This window comes from Psammomys obesus, unplaced genomic scaffold (assembly GCF_907164565.1).
Source record: "Psammomys obesus unplaced genomic scaffold, mPsaObe1.curated_primary_1811, whole genome shotgun sequence".
Taxonomy (NCBI): Eukaryota; Metazoa; Chordata; class Mammalia; order Rodentia; family Muridae; genus Psammomys; species Psammomys obesus.
Genome location: NW_026596069.1, coordinates 13,495,587 through 13,513,267, shown reverse-complemented (window position 1 = coordinate 13,513,267; position 17,681 = coordinate 13,495,587). Strand labels below are relative to the sequence as shown.

At 38.7% G+C, this 17,681-nt stretch overlaps 1 protein-coding gene across 1 annotated transcript in view; it reads left to right on the top strand.

Annotated features, from left to right (window-relative positions):
* Positions 1-17,681, top strand: part of Asxl3 (ASXL transcriptional regulator 3) — a 146,890-nt gene that overhangs the window by 77,532 nt on the left and 51,677 nt on the right. The window contains exon 7 of the mRNA XM_055625721.1: positions 3,454-3,617. Within this exon, the coding sequence (XP_055481696.1) occupies positions 3,454-3,617 (164 nt within the window). The remainder of the gene's footprint in view (positions 1-3,453; positions 3,618-17,681) is intronic.

The window sequence follows — 17,681 nt, the reverse complement described above, 5'->3', positions numbered from 1 at the left end:
GTCCTGGTAAGGCTGTCCATCCCTCAGGGAGGAGGTGATCAGAGAGCCAGGGACTGAGTGACTTGAGCTCTTAAGTCATAAATTTTCAAACTCTTTTCTCTTCACTCTAAAACAGACAATTTAGTTTTTAAATAAATTGAGCAGAATTTTATAAATACTGTAATTTTCTTTGACTTCTGAAGAACTATAGACTCCTTGGATTATCCAAACATATATTAGAGGTGGGGGAGGGTTGAAGGTTTCCTGGCCTTGTGTTGTGAAGCTAAAATTAACTTCTTTCTTTTGGAGAGAGAGAGACGTGTTTTTATAATCCAGTTCATGTTCCTTGCTGTTCCTTGAGTGACAAATAGCACAACGCCTGCATCTAATAGCTTAGTGCAGTTCTCTGTGTTCAATTTATTGCATGAGTTTGGGTGCTGGTTTATGAAGGCTTTCTGTGGTTTCAAATTACCTTTTACACCTTGATATGCTAGTTTTTAGCCACGTCGGCTGAGGCTTCTCCTGCCACTGTAATGACAGTTGTTTTCTTATTTCTCTCAGCTTTATGCTTTGAGGCTGCCGTGTGAATTCAGAAATTCAGGTCATTATTTCTTACACATGGAACGGATGGTCAATTTCATTCTCAGTGATGTTTCCTTCATGTGTTCCATCTTGTCTGTGTCAATATTGTGTTGTTTCTTTTTTTTTTTTTGCTGTTTTAAATATGCTAGTATTTTTTAGCTTATCTAGGTGAATTTTTTAACTATCCATTGAAAATAGTAGGTATCTGGACTATTTACATTTTAACTCTAATAAAAAAAATTGATTACGTTTGTTGTAATTTTCTCGAACTTAATTTTAGTTTTTCTTCCTTTTTCAATGACTGATCTTTGACTGATGTTTTTCCTTCTGCTCATCAATCTGGAAATTTGTATTTTCTATGTTCTTCTGAGGCTCCCTGTAGAGGAACTCATTCTCAGTGCCGTGTTGTGCACGCATTCTTCTTTCACATGTACCTTCTTATTTTCATATACCTAACTTAGTTCTGCTTTATTTGAACTTCTGTTCATCATTATTGTTGTTCTACAATTAGCATTTATATAGAGGCACTCATAGTTATTTGACTTTTGGTTCACCATTGCTGCTACAGTTGCTGATTTTCTTCTTTGGTAGAAATTCTTCGTCAGTAACAACCAGTAGCAGCTCTATCAGCAAGGGTTTCTTAGGAACAGAATTTCTGTTCGGGATATTTAAATGTTCTTGGATGTTGCCACTTGAAAATCACAGCCACTAATGACATTCTAAGTTTATTTTTACTTATCCTGGGTCCTGTGACATTAGCACACTCTCTCTGTTAATTATTTAAGCTTTCTACTCATTTCATTGCTGTTCCTGATGATTATTTCATGGAATAAATGGCCAAAAAGATATTTTATTTTTGAGGTTTGGATAGAATTCAACTCAGATGGAAATAGGAATAAGTACACTTTTTTTTTTTTCATGAAATTTGCTCTTCTGCTTTAGCTGTGAGCCCTTATATTAAACATTCACTCATTGATTTTAGGTATCACCTTTCTGCTACCCTCTGCCTTTCTTATTCTGAAATCACTATGGATGGGCATTCTGACTATGGATAACAGTCCCTGAGTTTCTTTATTTTTAATTTATTGTTTGAGAATTTCAATATAGTATCATAATTTGATCAAATCCATTCAAATAACTCCCTCCAACTTGTCTCATATGCCACTACCACCATCTTTCCTTTTCATGCTCATATGCCCTTTTTCAAACCTGCCAAGTCCTCCCAGTGTTATCTACATACACATGGGGATAGGGCCATCATATAGAACATGGGAAGCCTATCTGAGGTTACAACCATTAAAAAAAAAAAAAAATCAAAACCAAACACCTTCCTTTCAACAGCCGTCAAATGCCAATAGTTTTTCAGTCCACTCCACAAGGCAGAATTCACACCTGATAATGTCAGTTGGGTCAGTTCCCATGGCTGGTAGACATAGGCTCTATTACTATTATCCTGCTTAATTAACACAATATTATACTGCCTCTTTTCTCAATCCTTTTCAGAGAAGCTTTTTCTTTTCTTTTTCTTTACTTTTCTTTCTTTCTTTTTTTTTTGCAGTCCTGATTAACACAGAGACTCACAAACTAACTGACATTCCTTGCATTTTTGTCTACAGTCTTATTGTATTTAATCCTTTAAAACAAAGATCAACACATTCTTTGTTTGTTTGTTTGTTTGTTTGTTTGTTATGTAAAGGATGAGCAAATAAAGTAGTGGCAGTGACTTTATGCCACTGTACTGGGTTTTTGCTACAGCTCTTCCACTATGGATCACGTTGCAAGAGCAGACTAGAAGGATCGAAAAAGACCAGGAATGACTGTATTCTAGCAAAGCTGTATTCAGCAGAACAGGCACTGGTTTAGGGGGAGCTTAGAGACCATACTGTACTGACATCCAACTTGAAGCATACTCTAGAATAATAGGTAGCTCAAGTGCCAGACAGTTCTGTCTTACATGCCAGCTGTCAATAGCTTATGATGAATCGCGCTTCACTTGCGGTGATCTCCAGTTAGGAAGTGTACACACAGATGCCACTGGGTACCAGAGCGCCCTGAAATGTGGAATGATCTGGAAAAAAAAAAAATGTACTCACCCCTTCAGATGTCGCGTCTGTAATTTTTATCAGCATTTGTTTCTTAAATTATCAATTTCAGAAAACACCTTGAATAGGAACCTTGTAAAATTATCTGTGCTTTTACTTCACTGCCTGAAACATGGTGGGAGCACACAATTGCTTTTGCTGCTGTCTGCTTATTCAAATTAAGAGCACTGAGCAGAGGTGTAGTTCAGTGGGAGAGCATTTGCTGAGCATCTTTAAGCTCCCTGCGTTTAATGCATTTAACAAGGTATTGCTATTATTGAAGTTAACTCTTAGAGGACATACATATATTTTTCTTTTATTTATGCTTCTAAATGCTCTGAAACTTCTGATCAATTTGCAGTTTGTGATTACCTGTACCTCATACTCAGGAGCCTTAGGCATGAGGATTGTCACAAGTTCAAGATCAGCTTGAACTATAGTGAGCTATAGGCATGCCTGGGTTGCATTATAAGATCCTGTTACAGAAAACAAAACCAAGTAAGAAATAAGACATTCAGAGTTACAGAGCTTTTTTTTTTTTTTTTTTTTTTTAGGACGTGGTGCTAATCTGACTCAAATAAATATTGATTGAAATCTAACTAAGGCAGATATAAATCTTATGAATAAAGGCTTTGTTTTCTGATTTCTTCTCTGGAAATTATTTTAGAAGTGATAGAAAAAACATATTGCTGGATATGTTTATATACACACACACACACACACACATATATATATATATGTTCAGTGAGTACACATATACATGTTTTTTCATCCTGTAGTAAATCCATACCTCTTGCTTTATTCACCACAGGCCACTTGAAATGGACCAAAGCTGAGGACATTGACATAGAAACCCCAGGATCTATCCTCGTCAACACTAACCTGAGGGCCCTGATAAACAAGCACACCTTTGCCTCCTTCCCTCAGCACTTCCAGCAGTACCTCCTGCTTCTGCTCCCAGAAGTGGACAGGCAGGTAAGTGGAGCTCTGCACGGCCCAGCCCTGTCCCCATCAGACTGAGCAGTGGCTAGTCTGTCGTCAAGGCAACTGGTGTCTAAATGGATCGTTTTTGCAGAATGTAGGCTATAATTTATTTATTCTGTTTAGTTACTGCTGCTGTTGGTTTAATTCTTTAGTCTGCCAAAACAGAACTATTATTTTTCAAATTCTTAGTAATGAGACTATTCAAAATTCAAATCACAGCACACTATGGTAGAAGGAAAGCCTGGCCTCTCCACGTTAAAAAAAGAAAAAGAAGAATCAAACATCTTACTATCAAATAAATCTTTGAAGTAGCTGCTCTTTTGCCTGGAGGGAATATTGAGATTTGGTAATAAAAATACAGGGTTTCTGAGAAATTATGTTAATCTTTTTATTCTGACTCTTTTCAAAAGACATTTAAAATTTATGTTTGCATTTTCTTTCTGCAAGCCTATCATCAAGAATATGATGCCTATAAATAATCACCTTTTATCTTCTTGCTATAACTAGAGATGTCCTAAATATAATTTCTGAAAGCTTCTAAAGTAAAGAAACACAAATATAGATATGGAAAAAAAGCATCAATCAACTTCTAAACTGTTCTCTTAAGGAAGAGAAAGAAACAAAATCTTCATATAAATTTTTACTAAATGTCACAAGAATTATTAAGTGCTATCTTGAAAACATTTTTCTGTGATTCTTTTTTTTATTGGCATAATATATTCATTGTTCTATAATTCATATTTCAGTAAATTCTGGCACTGTGTATTTTCCAGTTCATATATTTAATGTATGTGTACTTATGATTTTATATGTTGAACAGATAGGTCCAATTGTTCACCGAATTAGGCAACATTGATTCCATAATTCTACACTACCCTAAATAATTTTAATATCTTTCTGTATAGTTTACTTTTTCTCCTAACCTGTCCACCTCTTTTCATGCAAATTTTATTATAGTAATTAATAGTATGTTAAAATCCCTACATAACTCTTTAAGGTTTTCATCTTTTCAAAAACATTAATTTGTCTTTAGATATAGCTCACTGGGGGAGTTTGCACTGTTGAAAAAAGAATTCACAATCTTTTATTGGGACTCTGATATGTTTTAGATGCTTTAGGATAATAGACAACAAATTCTTAATCAATACCTATGTCATGAATGTCCTTTGTACAAATCACCAAAGCACAAGGAAAAACAGACAAGTTTAGACCGATAAAATCCCACAGTGCTTTTCTAAGCATAAATTCAAATGGAAGAATTAGAGACAATCTTAATATTTGTCCTTGAAACTACAGATACAAACAGAATTGGAATAAAATGGGTAAAACTAAATACTAAGAGAATAGAGATCCAGGATAACAAAACCAAGAATAAACTGATGAGAGTCTCTGTTGTTGAAAGAACAGTAGAAATGACTGTGTCAAGACATTAGAAGTGGATTCTGGGAGATTCCTTTAGTATCAGGCTGAACCGTCTGAACTCTTTTCCTGGGCTATCTAGTGTCAAAGCCTATGTCTTCTGAATAGAGTATAGTCGAATACTCTCATGTAATTGGTTTTGTTAGATAACTTTTCCTCCCTCATTATTAGTGTATACAGATTGTAAATTAATTTCCTTATGAAATTTCCATACATGTGTATAGTATTGTTTATCATAACCCTGCCCTGTCATCTGTTGGATCCTTGCCCCCACCTCACACTGGTTGCCTTCGTCTTCCCATAGAGTCTTCCTTCTCTCGCATGTCATTTTAAGAACACTGATTTATTTTTATTATTAGTTACATTCTATTAACTCTGTATCCCAGCTATATCCCGCTCCCTCATTCCCTCCCAACCCCACCCCCCTCCCTCATCTCCTCCCTGCCCCTTTCCAAGTCCACTGCTTGGGGAGGACCTCCTCCTCTTTCATCTGACCTGTTTTATCAGGTATCTTCAGGAAGAACACTGATTTTTAAGAAAGTAATTTCTTAGAACTGGAATGGAATGCCAAGTACGGGAAACATGAAATCAGGAAAAATTAGTACATAATTTTAGTCCCCAAGTGGAAGACTGGAAGGTTTTGGGAGGGAACGGCAATGAAACTTAAAATAAAGAAAATATAGTCATCACCATCCCTTTTTTCATGATCCTCTTCTTTTCCTTCTTCCTTCTCCTCTCCTTCCTTGTCCTTGTCCTCTACCTCCTCTTTCTTCTTCTATAAATATAATTGCAGTTTTATTTCATAATCTTTGAAGGAAGGTATAGGGAGGAGCTATAAGGAGGAGTCTTTTTAGTTGTTTGAGAATGGGATTCAAGAGTCAAGAAAAAGTTTGGAGATTCATTTATTAGCATATACAGTTGTTTTCTATACTTTGACATGTATGTGATTTATGTTGTTTATAATAAGGAGTAGCCTACACCACATACTCAGTAAGTACTAGTGGAATGAAGAAATAACAAATTGTCCTAGATTCAGCCAAGGATGTAGTAACCCAAGAGACCATGGTATGAGTGTGATATTTTATTCAAGCTGCAGCAGTTTCTATGACTCCATTTTTTCTAGCTACCGTAAGAAAGAAATATAAATGAATTTGGCACACTACCCATTCTTGAATAACATTTACCCCTTTGGGAGATTATTTATTCAAAAAATATTTACAGAGCATGTGTTGAGTGTCGCTTACTTGACGAACGCAAAGACTATGAGAGAGTGAGTTGTGTGGGTCAGCATAACAGAGCAGAAAACTCCATGTGGTCATGCAATGCCCTTTCATTATAATTAGGGGATAAGATTAATGGCTGTAGAGGTCTACACCAAATTTAGTAAGATGACTGGGGCATATAAACGACAAAACAGAAGCGTAAGAAGTCTTCTGAAATCATTGAAGATGAAAACAGTAAACTCAAATGCAGAATTAAGAAAACTCTGTAATGGGAAGAATGGTGAGGTTAAACCTGAAAACACTGGAATGTGCTTGTTGAGTAAAGAGTATCTTCCAGAGGGGAAACATGTCATTTGCAAAGTGCCCACAGGACGGTCCAGTAGACTTCAGTCTTTCTGTGTGACTGAGATATTCCATGGAGGAATTCTAGGATACACTGAAGAAGAGCACCTTACCCTGCAAACTTAAAGACCTGGTAGCAGGCTGGATAGACAAATGGAGTATTGTGTGAAACCAATGGGAAGCATCAAAAATGTTTCAAATGAGAAATGTCATACACAAACACATACAATTACTTGCATAGATATTTTAGTCTCTAGATGTAGAGGAGGACAAGAGGGTTAATAAACAAAATGCAATGCTCTCTAAGGAGCCAGTAGCTCTATAAGTAATTGTTGGGACAGGCAGAAAGACAGACAAAGTGGGACTGGGTTGCAGACAGTGCATTTGTTGAGATAAGAGATAGTGGCCAGACCTTCGACATTAGCTTTAGAAATACAAAGACAGGACAGAACTCTGGACACATTTTAACCCCAGAATGAGGCATAGAGCAGATCGTCTACAGTGTGTGGTTGCTGAAAGTACAGAAAACAACTGAGACTTCATCTTCAAGAATTTGGAAGGGCATAGCCTGCTGTTGGCCATATCAACATTTGGAAGCATGAAATCTGGACTACATTTTCTCTTCATTCCCTTTCAGCCTCCCTTCCCTCTTCCTCTTTTTTTCTTCCACTCTCACTCTTCCCTTTTCCCTCTTTCCTTTTTCTTCCAAGCAAAGTGGGCTTCATGCTGTCACCTTGCATGTGCCATGATACAAACTGCTTAAGGTACTGCTGTCTGGGTTTAGTTTAAAGTTTCCTGACTGGAACAAAGACCAATTTCCTGGGCTAGACTGACTGGGGAAGGCATGGAATGCAGTACCAGTTTACCTGAGTCTGTGGATGGGTCCATAATTATATGACATCCCAGGGAGTTTTAGTGGTTGAAGACTCCCACCCAAAGCTTGAAATTTCTAGCTCTCATGTTTTTTCTTCCCTGAATATTCCAAATTTCTGCCTCCTTACCAGCCTAAAACAACCTTGCAAGATCCCTACCTTTGGGTATCTACAGAGTTCATTGGATGATCGCATCCATAAACACAAAAACCTACCTCTCCCTGTTTGTCTTGCCGCTGCCAGCTGCCAGGAAGACAACGTCTCCAACTTCCTGCTCTTCTGTCTTTTATCCCCTCTGTTCAGGGGCCCATTTGTCCCCAGTCATAACATATTTACTTCTAATTGTCTTGTTATATTGTTACATCTGGTTTGACTGACTCTTCATACATACAGCAAGTAACGGAAAAACCCATCTTAAACTGACTTAAGCCTAAAGGGGGGGGAAGGGTTACTGTTCAGGTACATAAGATAACAGAAGTTAGTGAACTGAGGTATGGTTTTTATTGTTAATCTTGGGATTCAGCTATTATAAAGTACCCACTGCGTTATTTGGATGAGTGAATTTTGTGAGCAAGCTGATGTTTTAAATATGAATCTCCTTGTGATAGGATCACTATCTGAATAACAATAATAATAATGATGATGATGATGATGATGATAAATATGTTTGCCTTTTGAGTCACCTTCATGGGGAAATGAAGCTATCCCAGTACATAGAACAAAAGCCCCAAGATTCATGATCATGGTTACTGCTGAGATCACCTGATCTCTTACCTAACCAAGATTTCAGCCAAGAGAGTGGAAATGACAGAAGGCTTGATTCAATGAGGCCTTGCTCCTCAAACTGTTTCACTGTTCTTGCCATGAAGCTGTACACTTTTATTAGGGTCACAGTCACTTTGAAGTTTTGTTTCTAAGAAGTTTTTGTTTAAGGCTGCGCAGTAGGGATGCATGGATGCTTGCTAGGTAACTAACTTTACCTTCAGAAGAGGGGCTAGATTAAGTTTTCTTTTGTAAGAGGCGGAGCTCCCCACTGTTAACTCCAGCAGCCTGAGGAGTTTCCCTAGAGTTTTAAGGCCAAAAGGGGAACTTGAACTCTGAAAAGACTTCAGAAGTAGTTAGTTTATGAAGAAGAGTTGGAGATTGTATTAAAGATACCTTAATATAGGCTTAAGCAGGAGGAGTCAGAGGAAAGGCTGTACTTGGAATAAAGCAGGATGCACAGGAGAAACTCTGCTCATTGCTTTCACCATAGTCATACATAGTTCAGGCCTATGGTGGAGTGTGAGTACTGACTTACACGGGGTAATTTCTGAGCAACTGATAAGATAAATGGCTCCTGAAAGGCTGTATCCCTTTAGTGTAAACAAAATTAAGCTTGACATTCTCAGGCCACCTCTATGGAACAGTGTACCCAAATCATGTGCCTTCAAGCCTTAAGCCTGGGTCATTGCCACATTAACATAAATAGGTATATAGGCATCAAACATTTACTCTGTGTGGCTAGCCTTAGCAGCAGGCACTAATTGTGCTAGAATTCCTGTTTCACCTGGTGAGGTTTCCGTTGGACTCTAAGTTAACAGAGTTCTTCTCCCCTTTCGTCTGCAGTTTACAGCTACACTACCCTGAATGAGCCCAATCTTGACCCTTCTTATAGCCCTCTAACTTCCTTGGGTTTCTATCCTACCTCAGAAGCAAGTAAGGTATCTTTGGCTTGTCCTTCAGACCCATGCCTTGACCTCCTTTGCTCTGATCTGTTCCATAAGTAAACCATAGCAAGAACACTTCAGTCCTCAAGAGATTGTTACTTTCTCCTTCCTCCTTCCCCTCTTTGTCCACTTCTCTATCTTCCCGTTTACATGCCCCCTGCATCTCTCTCTTTTTTTGTCCTCTTCCTTCTTTTCTTTCTTCTCCTCATCCTCCTTTTGCTATATTTTCTAAAAGAGCCATAAGTGTCTAGAAAGTGCATTGCAGAATGTTTCTGACCTGGTGACTTCTTCTTCATCCTACCAAATATATTAGGATATTATAGTTAATGGAATATGTGTGACAGGAAAGCAGAAAGGGGACTATTTGGGAGAAGGAAGATGAGTAGTAAGAGACAAGGAGGAGGAGTGATGAAAGCCAGTGGGGGCTGATATAAAATGCTGTGACATATATGTATGATAAAATACAGAAGTAATGACTTCCTTTTCATGAGCCTAATGTAAGCAGTGGCAATTAGAAGTAATGATTTTTTTTTGTGATCTGAGCTCCAGTCAAATTAGCCAGGTGTCCCAGTGAGATCTCTTTGATCCACAAGATCGTGTACAGAGCTGTGACTGTCTTTTATGTTGTGGCTGGTCCTCTCCGTCTGAAATAGACATTAATCTTCCTGGGACACCTTTGAAGACTGTAAGCCAATCTGGTTGGTATGGTGTTTTCTTGTGACCAGAATCAGATTACAATCCTTGCGAAGAGGTAGGTAAATAAGTCTGTGCTCTTGCATGCTGCTGCCCAGTTTTCCCTAATGAAAAACTTACTGCTTCCCTCTTTGAAATGAAATAGTATTTCAAGGAAGTTAATTTTAGCCATGTAAATATCTTGCTCTTCAAACATCCCACTTACTAATTTATATTTGTACAACCTCAGGGCTTCCTGTTTTTAATAGGTTATTATGCCTAAATTATCCCACATCTGGGCAGTAGGAGACCAATAAAGGTGCTCACACACATGGCCCCGTTATTATCTGAGCTCATCCTCACTATGGATCACATCAAGGTCAAGGTGTTCTGATTTTGTTTTGTACATTCTTGGTACCAGTTCGGGATGAACCCTTTCACCAAGAAACCAGGATTTCCTTTAGTGTAGGATAAAATTCAGAAACCCAGACTTCATGAGAGATGTGCTCTTCATTGTTAGGGTATTGCTTCTCCCATATCTACTGCAGATTTTGGAAATACATGTAAGCACAAAATATATGTGTACCTACACATGTTTATGAACAGTTCTTTGACTCTGTATGGGCGTCAAGGAGCATCATGTAGACAAGTGTGAATCTGGTATATAATCAGTACACAAAAGACATCTCCAGCCATCTCTAGATTTAGCTTTCTGCCTTGTCAACCATGATTTCAAACATGATGTAATACCTTATGGTTCATTCTAATGTTACTCTTTCAACCTGTGACTCCCTCTTCTCTGATAGAGAGAAAGCAGCTTCTATTAGACTTAATATATTTAAATACTTGATGACATCTCCATACAGGCAGCCATGGTTCTACTTGGCCAGGTAACTTCTCCTGTGTGGATGAGCCCTCATCACATTCAGGCCCTGACTTGAGGACAAGCCCCATGGAGTCCCCCACCTCATTTAGACTCCTTTCCTTTCTTAATTAACCTCCTGCATATCAGGAAACACCTCCACGCAATCCCAAATTTGAAATTTCTGTTCAAGTTCCTCCACTGACTGCTGTCCCACTGTGCATTAGCCTGTAATCACGTACTGCCCCACTCTGATACCTCACTCCCCCCACAAACACACATGGGGTGGGCTTGTATCAATCCAAACTTCAGACCTGAATTACTCAGAAGGCAAAAGAGGAGCCTTCTGCTTTCTGATAGTTTAGGATCCACAGTAGTGAAATAAGAGTGACCACCTTCCCTCCATGGCCAGTGTAGGCCGTATCTTTTGACCATCCCTGCAGGGAGGTGCTTCCCACAGAACCTTCTCTCTCTGCAGAATTCTAGAAGCCACACCAAGTCAAATACCACTTCATATTATTCATCCCGGCTTATTGGACCTTCTCTTTTGAGTTTTCTCCCTCTTGGCTGTGACTTTATAAACCTTGACTTGAATCTACACTCCTCTAATGATCCACCCTTGAGTGAAGTGGCTGTGCTTGTTGGCACACTTAAGTAGGCTGACCAACTTCTTAAATATATGGGTTGCTCTGGATTAAGCCCAGGGCCTTACACATGCTAGGCAGATGTGCTAACATTGAGCTGTATTTTTAGGCTCTTGACAAGCTGTTTTTGTGAAGTTGAATCGTTTGGCCATAAGCCAATGCTAGTTTTTGAAGTAGGAAGAGGCTATATAATTCAAATAATTATTCAACCAATATTAATTTGATATTTATTTATGTGTGAGGCTCTAATAAGTACTAGTGATAGAGTGTTTAAAAGTCACACTTCCTGTCATCAGGAACTCATGCATAGTGGTGTTGTATGCATCCTACTATGGGTACCTAAAGGAACTAATTATATTCTGAGGGCAGAGAGATCTACAAAGAATCAAGAAATGTACGAAGCAAAGAATCATGGAGGATGTTCTAAATAGAGGCAGCAATATATGTCAACAATAGTGCTGATCACTCATACTGTCCAGCTTTCCATAACTATGATCATTACCCCTTGCAATAAATCTTCAGGTTCATTTAGCCCCACTTCCTATACATGAAACTCAAGATCAAGGGCAAGACCCAGATCTATCTAACATCCTCCAAGTACAGTCAAGGGAGTCATAACTTGAACACCAGATAAATCAACTCCAAGTTCTTGCTGTTCCCCATCAGGATCCTCCTCATTCTCAGGACACAAAGGCAAAGAAAGCAGAGGGTTAGCTGCACCCGGGGGGCTGGGATGACAGGTGATGACCCTGAGGCTACAGAGGTAAGTTGGAAGAATCTATTGAGAAAGACCTGGGGATCCCTGAGCAACTCAGATCAGACCAGGATGTTTTAGTGGGGACATGGCATAGATAGGCTTACTTTTGATAAAGAGCTTTGGTGGGGGAGAAAAGCAAGAAGATAGAGGTCAGAGGTTCCCACCATTGCTGGGGGCAGCTATGTTGTCTTCAGCAGTAAGATGAAGATGCTCCCATGTGTTTGCTGTCACATCTGGGCCAACCAACTCACTCTCACCCACTAGAGGCCAAAGGAATTGCCTTACAAAGGCATGTCTCTATTAATTATTTAAATTTGTTCCTTGACAATTTCACACATGTATATAATGCATTCCGGTGAGTCTCACCACCTCACATGTTCTTATCGCCTTCATATCTGTTAACCCTCTTCTCCATGTTCATGACTTTTGCTTTCTTTTGTGAACCAACCCACTAAGTTTCACTAGGGCTTTTTGAGTGACCATCGGGGTCTGAAATATCCTTAGTGGGTGCACATCTAAAGATTGTAACTCTCCTCCCCAGGAGTTCATCAATAGCCAATAATTTAGCAGGTTGAAGTTTAGCCCCATAAGCTCTCCATGTATTCATGACTGCTGCTAGGTCTAACCTCGTACAGGTTACCTAGTACAGACCTGGTATAGGCAGCCACAACTGCTGTGAGTTCCTGATTGCAGTGGCTGAGTTATACCAGAAGGTAGCATTCTGCAACTACAGGACTTTCTTGACCTGTCTGCCTTTTAACTAAAGGTGCCCTCTTTAGTTATTTTCTGTCACACGTTTCTCTTTCTTTTCTTCCACATATGCATTATTTGCCTTCATTTGCATAAAGTCCCCAAGACAGTTGACTTTATTCTGTTCAAGGTGTGTGATAAATAGGAAAGGGGTCAATAAGGATGGATGGATGAACGGATGGATGGGTGGATGGATAAAAGGAATCGTGGATGAATAAATGAGCATATAGATGAATGAATGAACTGGACAAATTAATGTAAAAATACGTAAATGTATAAATGTGTGGGTTAATGAATAAATAGATGAAAGGATGAAATGATGAACTTTAGCCAAAGGCATTACAGGATAGAAAAATGACTGGATTTATGAGGTATTTAATTAAGTGGTTGATCTTAAATAACACAAGAAACAGACCAATAGGCTCAAAGAAGAAATGCTTCCATTTATTGACTAAAGTTCAGAATTCAAGGAGGCTAGATTACTATAGAAAGGAAAGTTAATTTTATACTCTTAGTGGTGTGTGTGTGTGTGTGTGTGTGTGTGTGTGTGTTGTGTGTTTTACTGGGTTTTAAACCCAGGGCCTGCCAGGCGTTAAGGACATACTCTTCCATAACTCCATATGTGCTCTCTCCAGGTTTCCTTTATTTATTTATTTTTGAGGCAGTCTTGCTAGCTGTGTAGTGCAGGCTGGCATCTATAAGTAAGGCTCTTAAGGAAAGGAAGTGTGTTTTTGTGTGTGTTTTCATGTATTGAGACCAAAGGGGAGCAGAAAAAGAGTGAAGGCATAAGTAAGTGTGGAAATGTAGTATAAAATGAGTCTGTCTGCTCAGAGAGTGAAGATGGGCTGCAAGACAGCATGGTGGGCCAGCGTAAGGATTCCATGTACTGAAGGAAATGACAACTGAGTAATGTTGATGGTGAGGTTAAATGGTGGTTGGCAAAGCTGTTCTCCTTACCGAAAAATGCTAACTAATTTTTTTTATATAGTTACTTTGGTAACAGATGTGCTAGAACTTGGGTTTCTCAAGAGTAAGATTTTCTAACTCTCAAATTTAAGGATTTGCAGAGGGCAAGGGGTAGTTTGTGTAGTGATTATTCCCTGACTATGGGACTCAGGCTAGTAAGGTTAAAAGGCTGGAGCTGCACCAAATGGAGGTTTTGGAAAATTGGAGGTCCTAAGGAAGAAAGGTATATTAACTCTTAAAGTCCAGAATAGCATCGTTTAAATACTATCAGTCAGGTAAACACAAATAAAAACTCTCCTTAGTTACTGAACTTTGATTCTGACTTCAAGTACGCAAAACCCCAATGGGTCAGGATGAGGACAGTGTTGGCCAGGGCGAGTGAAGCAGTAGAAATCACCCTTCATCAAGTCTCCACATGAAAAAAAAATGCCTCCAAAAATCTCAGTGCTTGGCTCTTTAGCCAGCTGTGCATTTGTGCCTCTCTCTCTCTCTCTCTGCAGATGTGCCGGGAGAATTTTTAGAGACTCCCTGATGATGCATAGCAAATCTTCCTTTAAGAATCTGCACTTTATCAATGTGTCTACATGGAACAATTTTGTGACCTTTTAAAAATATATGGCAGCTGGTGGAATAAATGTCACTTAAAGTGGTGTCATATTTAGGCTTTTATTACACTTTCAAATTCAACCTTGCTGATGAATAGGTTGTTGTCATTCCTGTCACCTGAATCATTTTTAAGTGATGATCTTCACCACCTCCATTTGGTAACATCAGGGCAAACAGGGCTATCTGCAAATCTTTACCAACATTCTCCAACATCATGTCAATAAATGATACCTTTTATTTTTGACCAAATAGTGATAGTGATTGCAGCATTTCAGTCCATTCTAAATCCTTGCAGTTTTTTTTTTTTTTTTTTTTTTGTTCTGGGCATGTATGTGAGTGTCTATGGTCTGCTAAATGGCTAGCTGCTGAAGGATATGTACAGCATAGGCACTTTAAAATCCTATCTGCACTCACTGGCAGTAATGCACATAATTTTAACTGTGGAGAATGTCATTAAACTAAAATGGAACATTTACACAGTCCTTTTACAGAGAATTTTGGGTTAGGAAAATGAATGTGTGTGTCAGGCATTTACTGCAGCAGAGAATGTGATTTATTGATTTCTGATGGCTATGTTGGCATCAGTGTATATATTTAAAGAAGCCTTTATAAATGCAAATGGGAAAGGGCTTTTGGTTCTTTTTTCTCCATGGAAATAGCTCATACATTTTCAATAAGCCAGGCTCCTCTTAGGGATCACTCCATGTACTGTATATATTGATTTTGAAATTATACTGTTATTTTATTCTACAAATAGCATATATAATGAAATGTCAATTTACCTAAAAGATTATAAAATTCAAATGTATTAAAGATATGAAAAGTACTAGTATCTTAAGCCTTTAGGTAAAAGTAAGCGTGTACTTGAAATGTAATTATTTTAATGGAATGGACACATAGGCTTTCCCCCTGCCTCTGAAAGCATATCTTAAAGTACTTAGGAAATCCATTATTCCTTCTTGCCTAAGTCACTTACTGGTGACACTAAATCACACATAGCCAATGATCTCCTTGCAATCCTAGGCTTGCTATTTCCATTCTTACCATTCAGACTGCAGGGGAAGCACTGAGGTATACATAACTTATTTAATAATATGGAAATGACTTATGGAAACAACTGATTTTATCTACATTATTCATTCCTTAGCTCACTCATGGTTAGCATCAAATTTAATTAATCAGTATCCAGCTACAACCTATGTCAGATAATGTATAGATTAGAGTGGGTTACAAATATGGGCAATTCAACAAATGGTGCTTCTTTTACTCCCATGCACAGTGTGGTTAGCAGAGGAGCACAAACTCATTCAGCCTGGAAAATGTGGTTCCGTATTATAAGCCATGTTCTGCTTCTTACATACAGATGTTCATGGTAACTGCACAGCCTGGAAGGGTATCCTTGACTGTGTATAATTCATTACCACTACCATATTTTATTACTGATACTTTAGGTTGCGATGTGATATTTGCGTAGTTACCCTTTGCTGTCTAATTCATTTAATAAAATATTCATGCATACATACTTAACTTTCAGCTTTTGCAGGAAGGGAGACTGAGCACCTCGTATTAAGAACAGACTTCCACTAGCTTTGTTACAGATATGGAAAAGAGCCGCTGATAGTGACAGTTAATTCAGGAGGCAGTTTCCCTGTTGTTTTAATGGTAGGGAATATTGTCATGTCATGGCAACCAGGGGCTATTATGAGCAGGTGTCACACACAAACCCCTAAGTTAAGGCTTTCAGAAGAAAAAAAATAATGAAATGTATAAAATATTCTTTAAGCCCCTAATGGTAATTCAGTCCTACTTGAAAAACAGAACAGTTGTCTGACTAAACACCCTAATTCCACTTCTGAAGTACGTTGAAGATGACATGAAGGAATAAAGGCTCAGCCAAAAGCAGGGAGCTATTGGAGTGTTATTTGGAACCCTCACGAGTGTGCTTATTTAATTATTTACGTTTCTCCTATCTCAATGCAGTAACGGGAGTAACACAAGGTAACCGGCTACACTGTCTTGGAGTGTAGAACTGCCTGCATAAAACTAAATCTGAGTGATGTGGAACATCTAAATACAACTCCTATCTGGAATGTTCTCCAGGATGTAGGCTCTACAATAGGAGCCGACTGCACAGTGCTCTTGGGATATTTCAGCTTAGGTTGCCTTGCGGTCTATATCCAGAGATATAGGCATATCTATATGCCCATTGATATGTCACAGAACATCTGGTTAAGATACCTCTTGTTAAAGAAACAGTCCCTCCTCAAAGTGCCAGGCCCTTACTCGGTCCAGTGTGACCTTGACAAACATGTACCTTTTCCTCATCTGACCTGAATGACACCTTCAAAGGTCTGATAGATTTCCTGACAAAAGCCATGTCCATATCTATGTTAGATTCAACTTCTACTGAAAATGTTCTCAATTGTAGTCATAGACACAGTAAATATCACCAAGAAAATTCATTTATTTTACAAGCCCATTTTACTACAGTGGGCTGTGCAGTGTGCTAGACATGAGCTGTTTCATGTCTGTTTCATGAGCTGGTCATGACTTCACAGTCTAGCAGGAAAATCCACACTAGGATTAGAAGAGGTTCACCGAGAACCCTGGGAATATAAATTAAAACAAGGGGGAGGGGGAGAAGAAGAGAGAGATTGAGAGAGAATGCACATAAGAGTGATATATTTATCCAAAAGCAGCTTGATATTCTGGAAGCTGAAGATCCTAGACAGATGTAAACAGACCCATGCTTAGTCCACAGTGCCTTTACCATGAGACACAAGGTTTTCCAGACTGACTGGTGAGAGCACACAACTTTTAGGAGCTTGTGTAAGCAAAGGTCATTGCTCACTGTGTTAGATTTTAGGTGATTTTTGGCCAGCCTTTCTCTAGTAATTTTTTTTTACATCGTTTTATCTGGAAAGCTCAAGAACATGCAATAAAGAGCAATGGGAAATTATTTCAAATCCAGCGGGTGCCTAAGAACAGTAGCTTTCTCGTACATAAAACAGAGCCAATATACCACAGAAGGAAAGGGCCTTGAACATTGAACTGAGGGACTCATGAATTTGCCATCTAGGGCTATCTCCTCTTCCTGTGAGTTCTAGTGTCTCAGTACCCACCGCCATGTTTCATTTGTCGCAGTGAATGCATGACATGGCTCTCTGTGGTCGGTAAACCTGGGAGAAGAGCATGTGCTGTGTCTGCAGCATGTATGTCTGTCCGAATCCAAA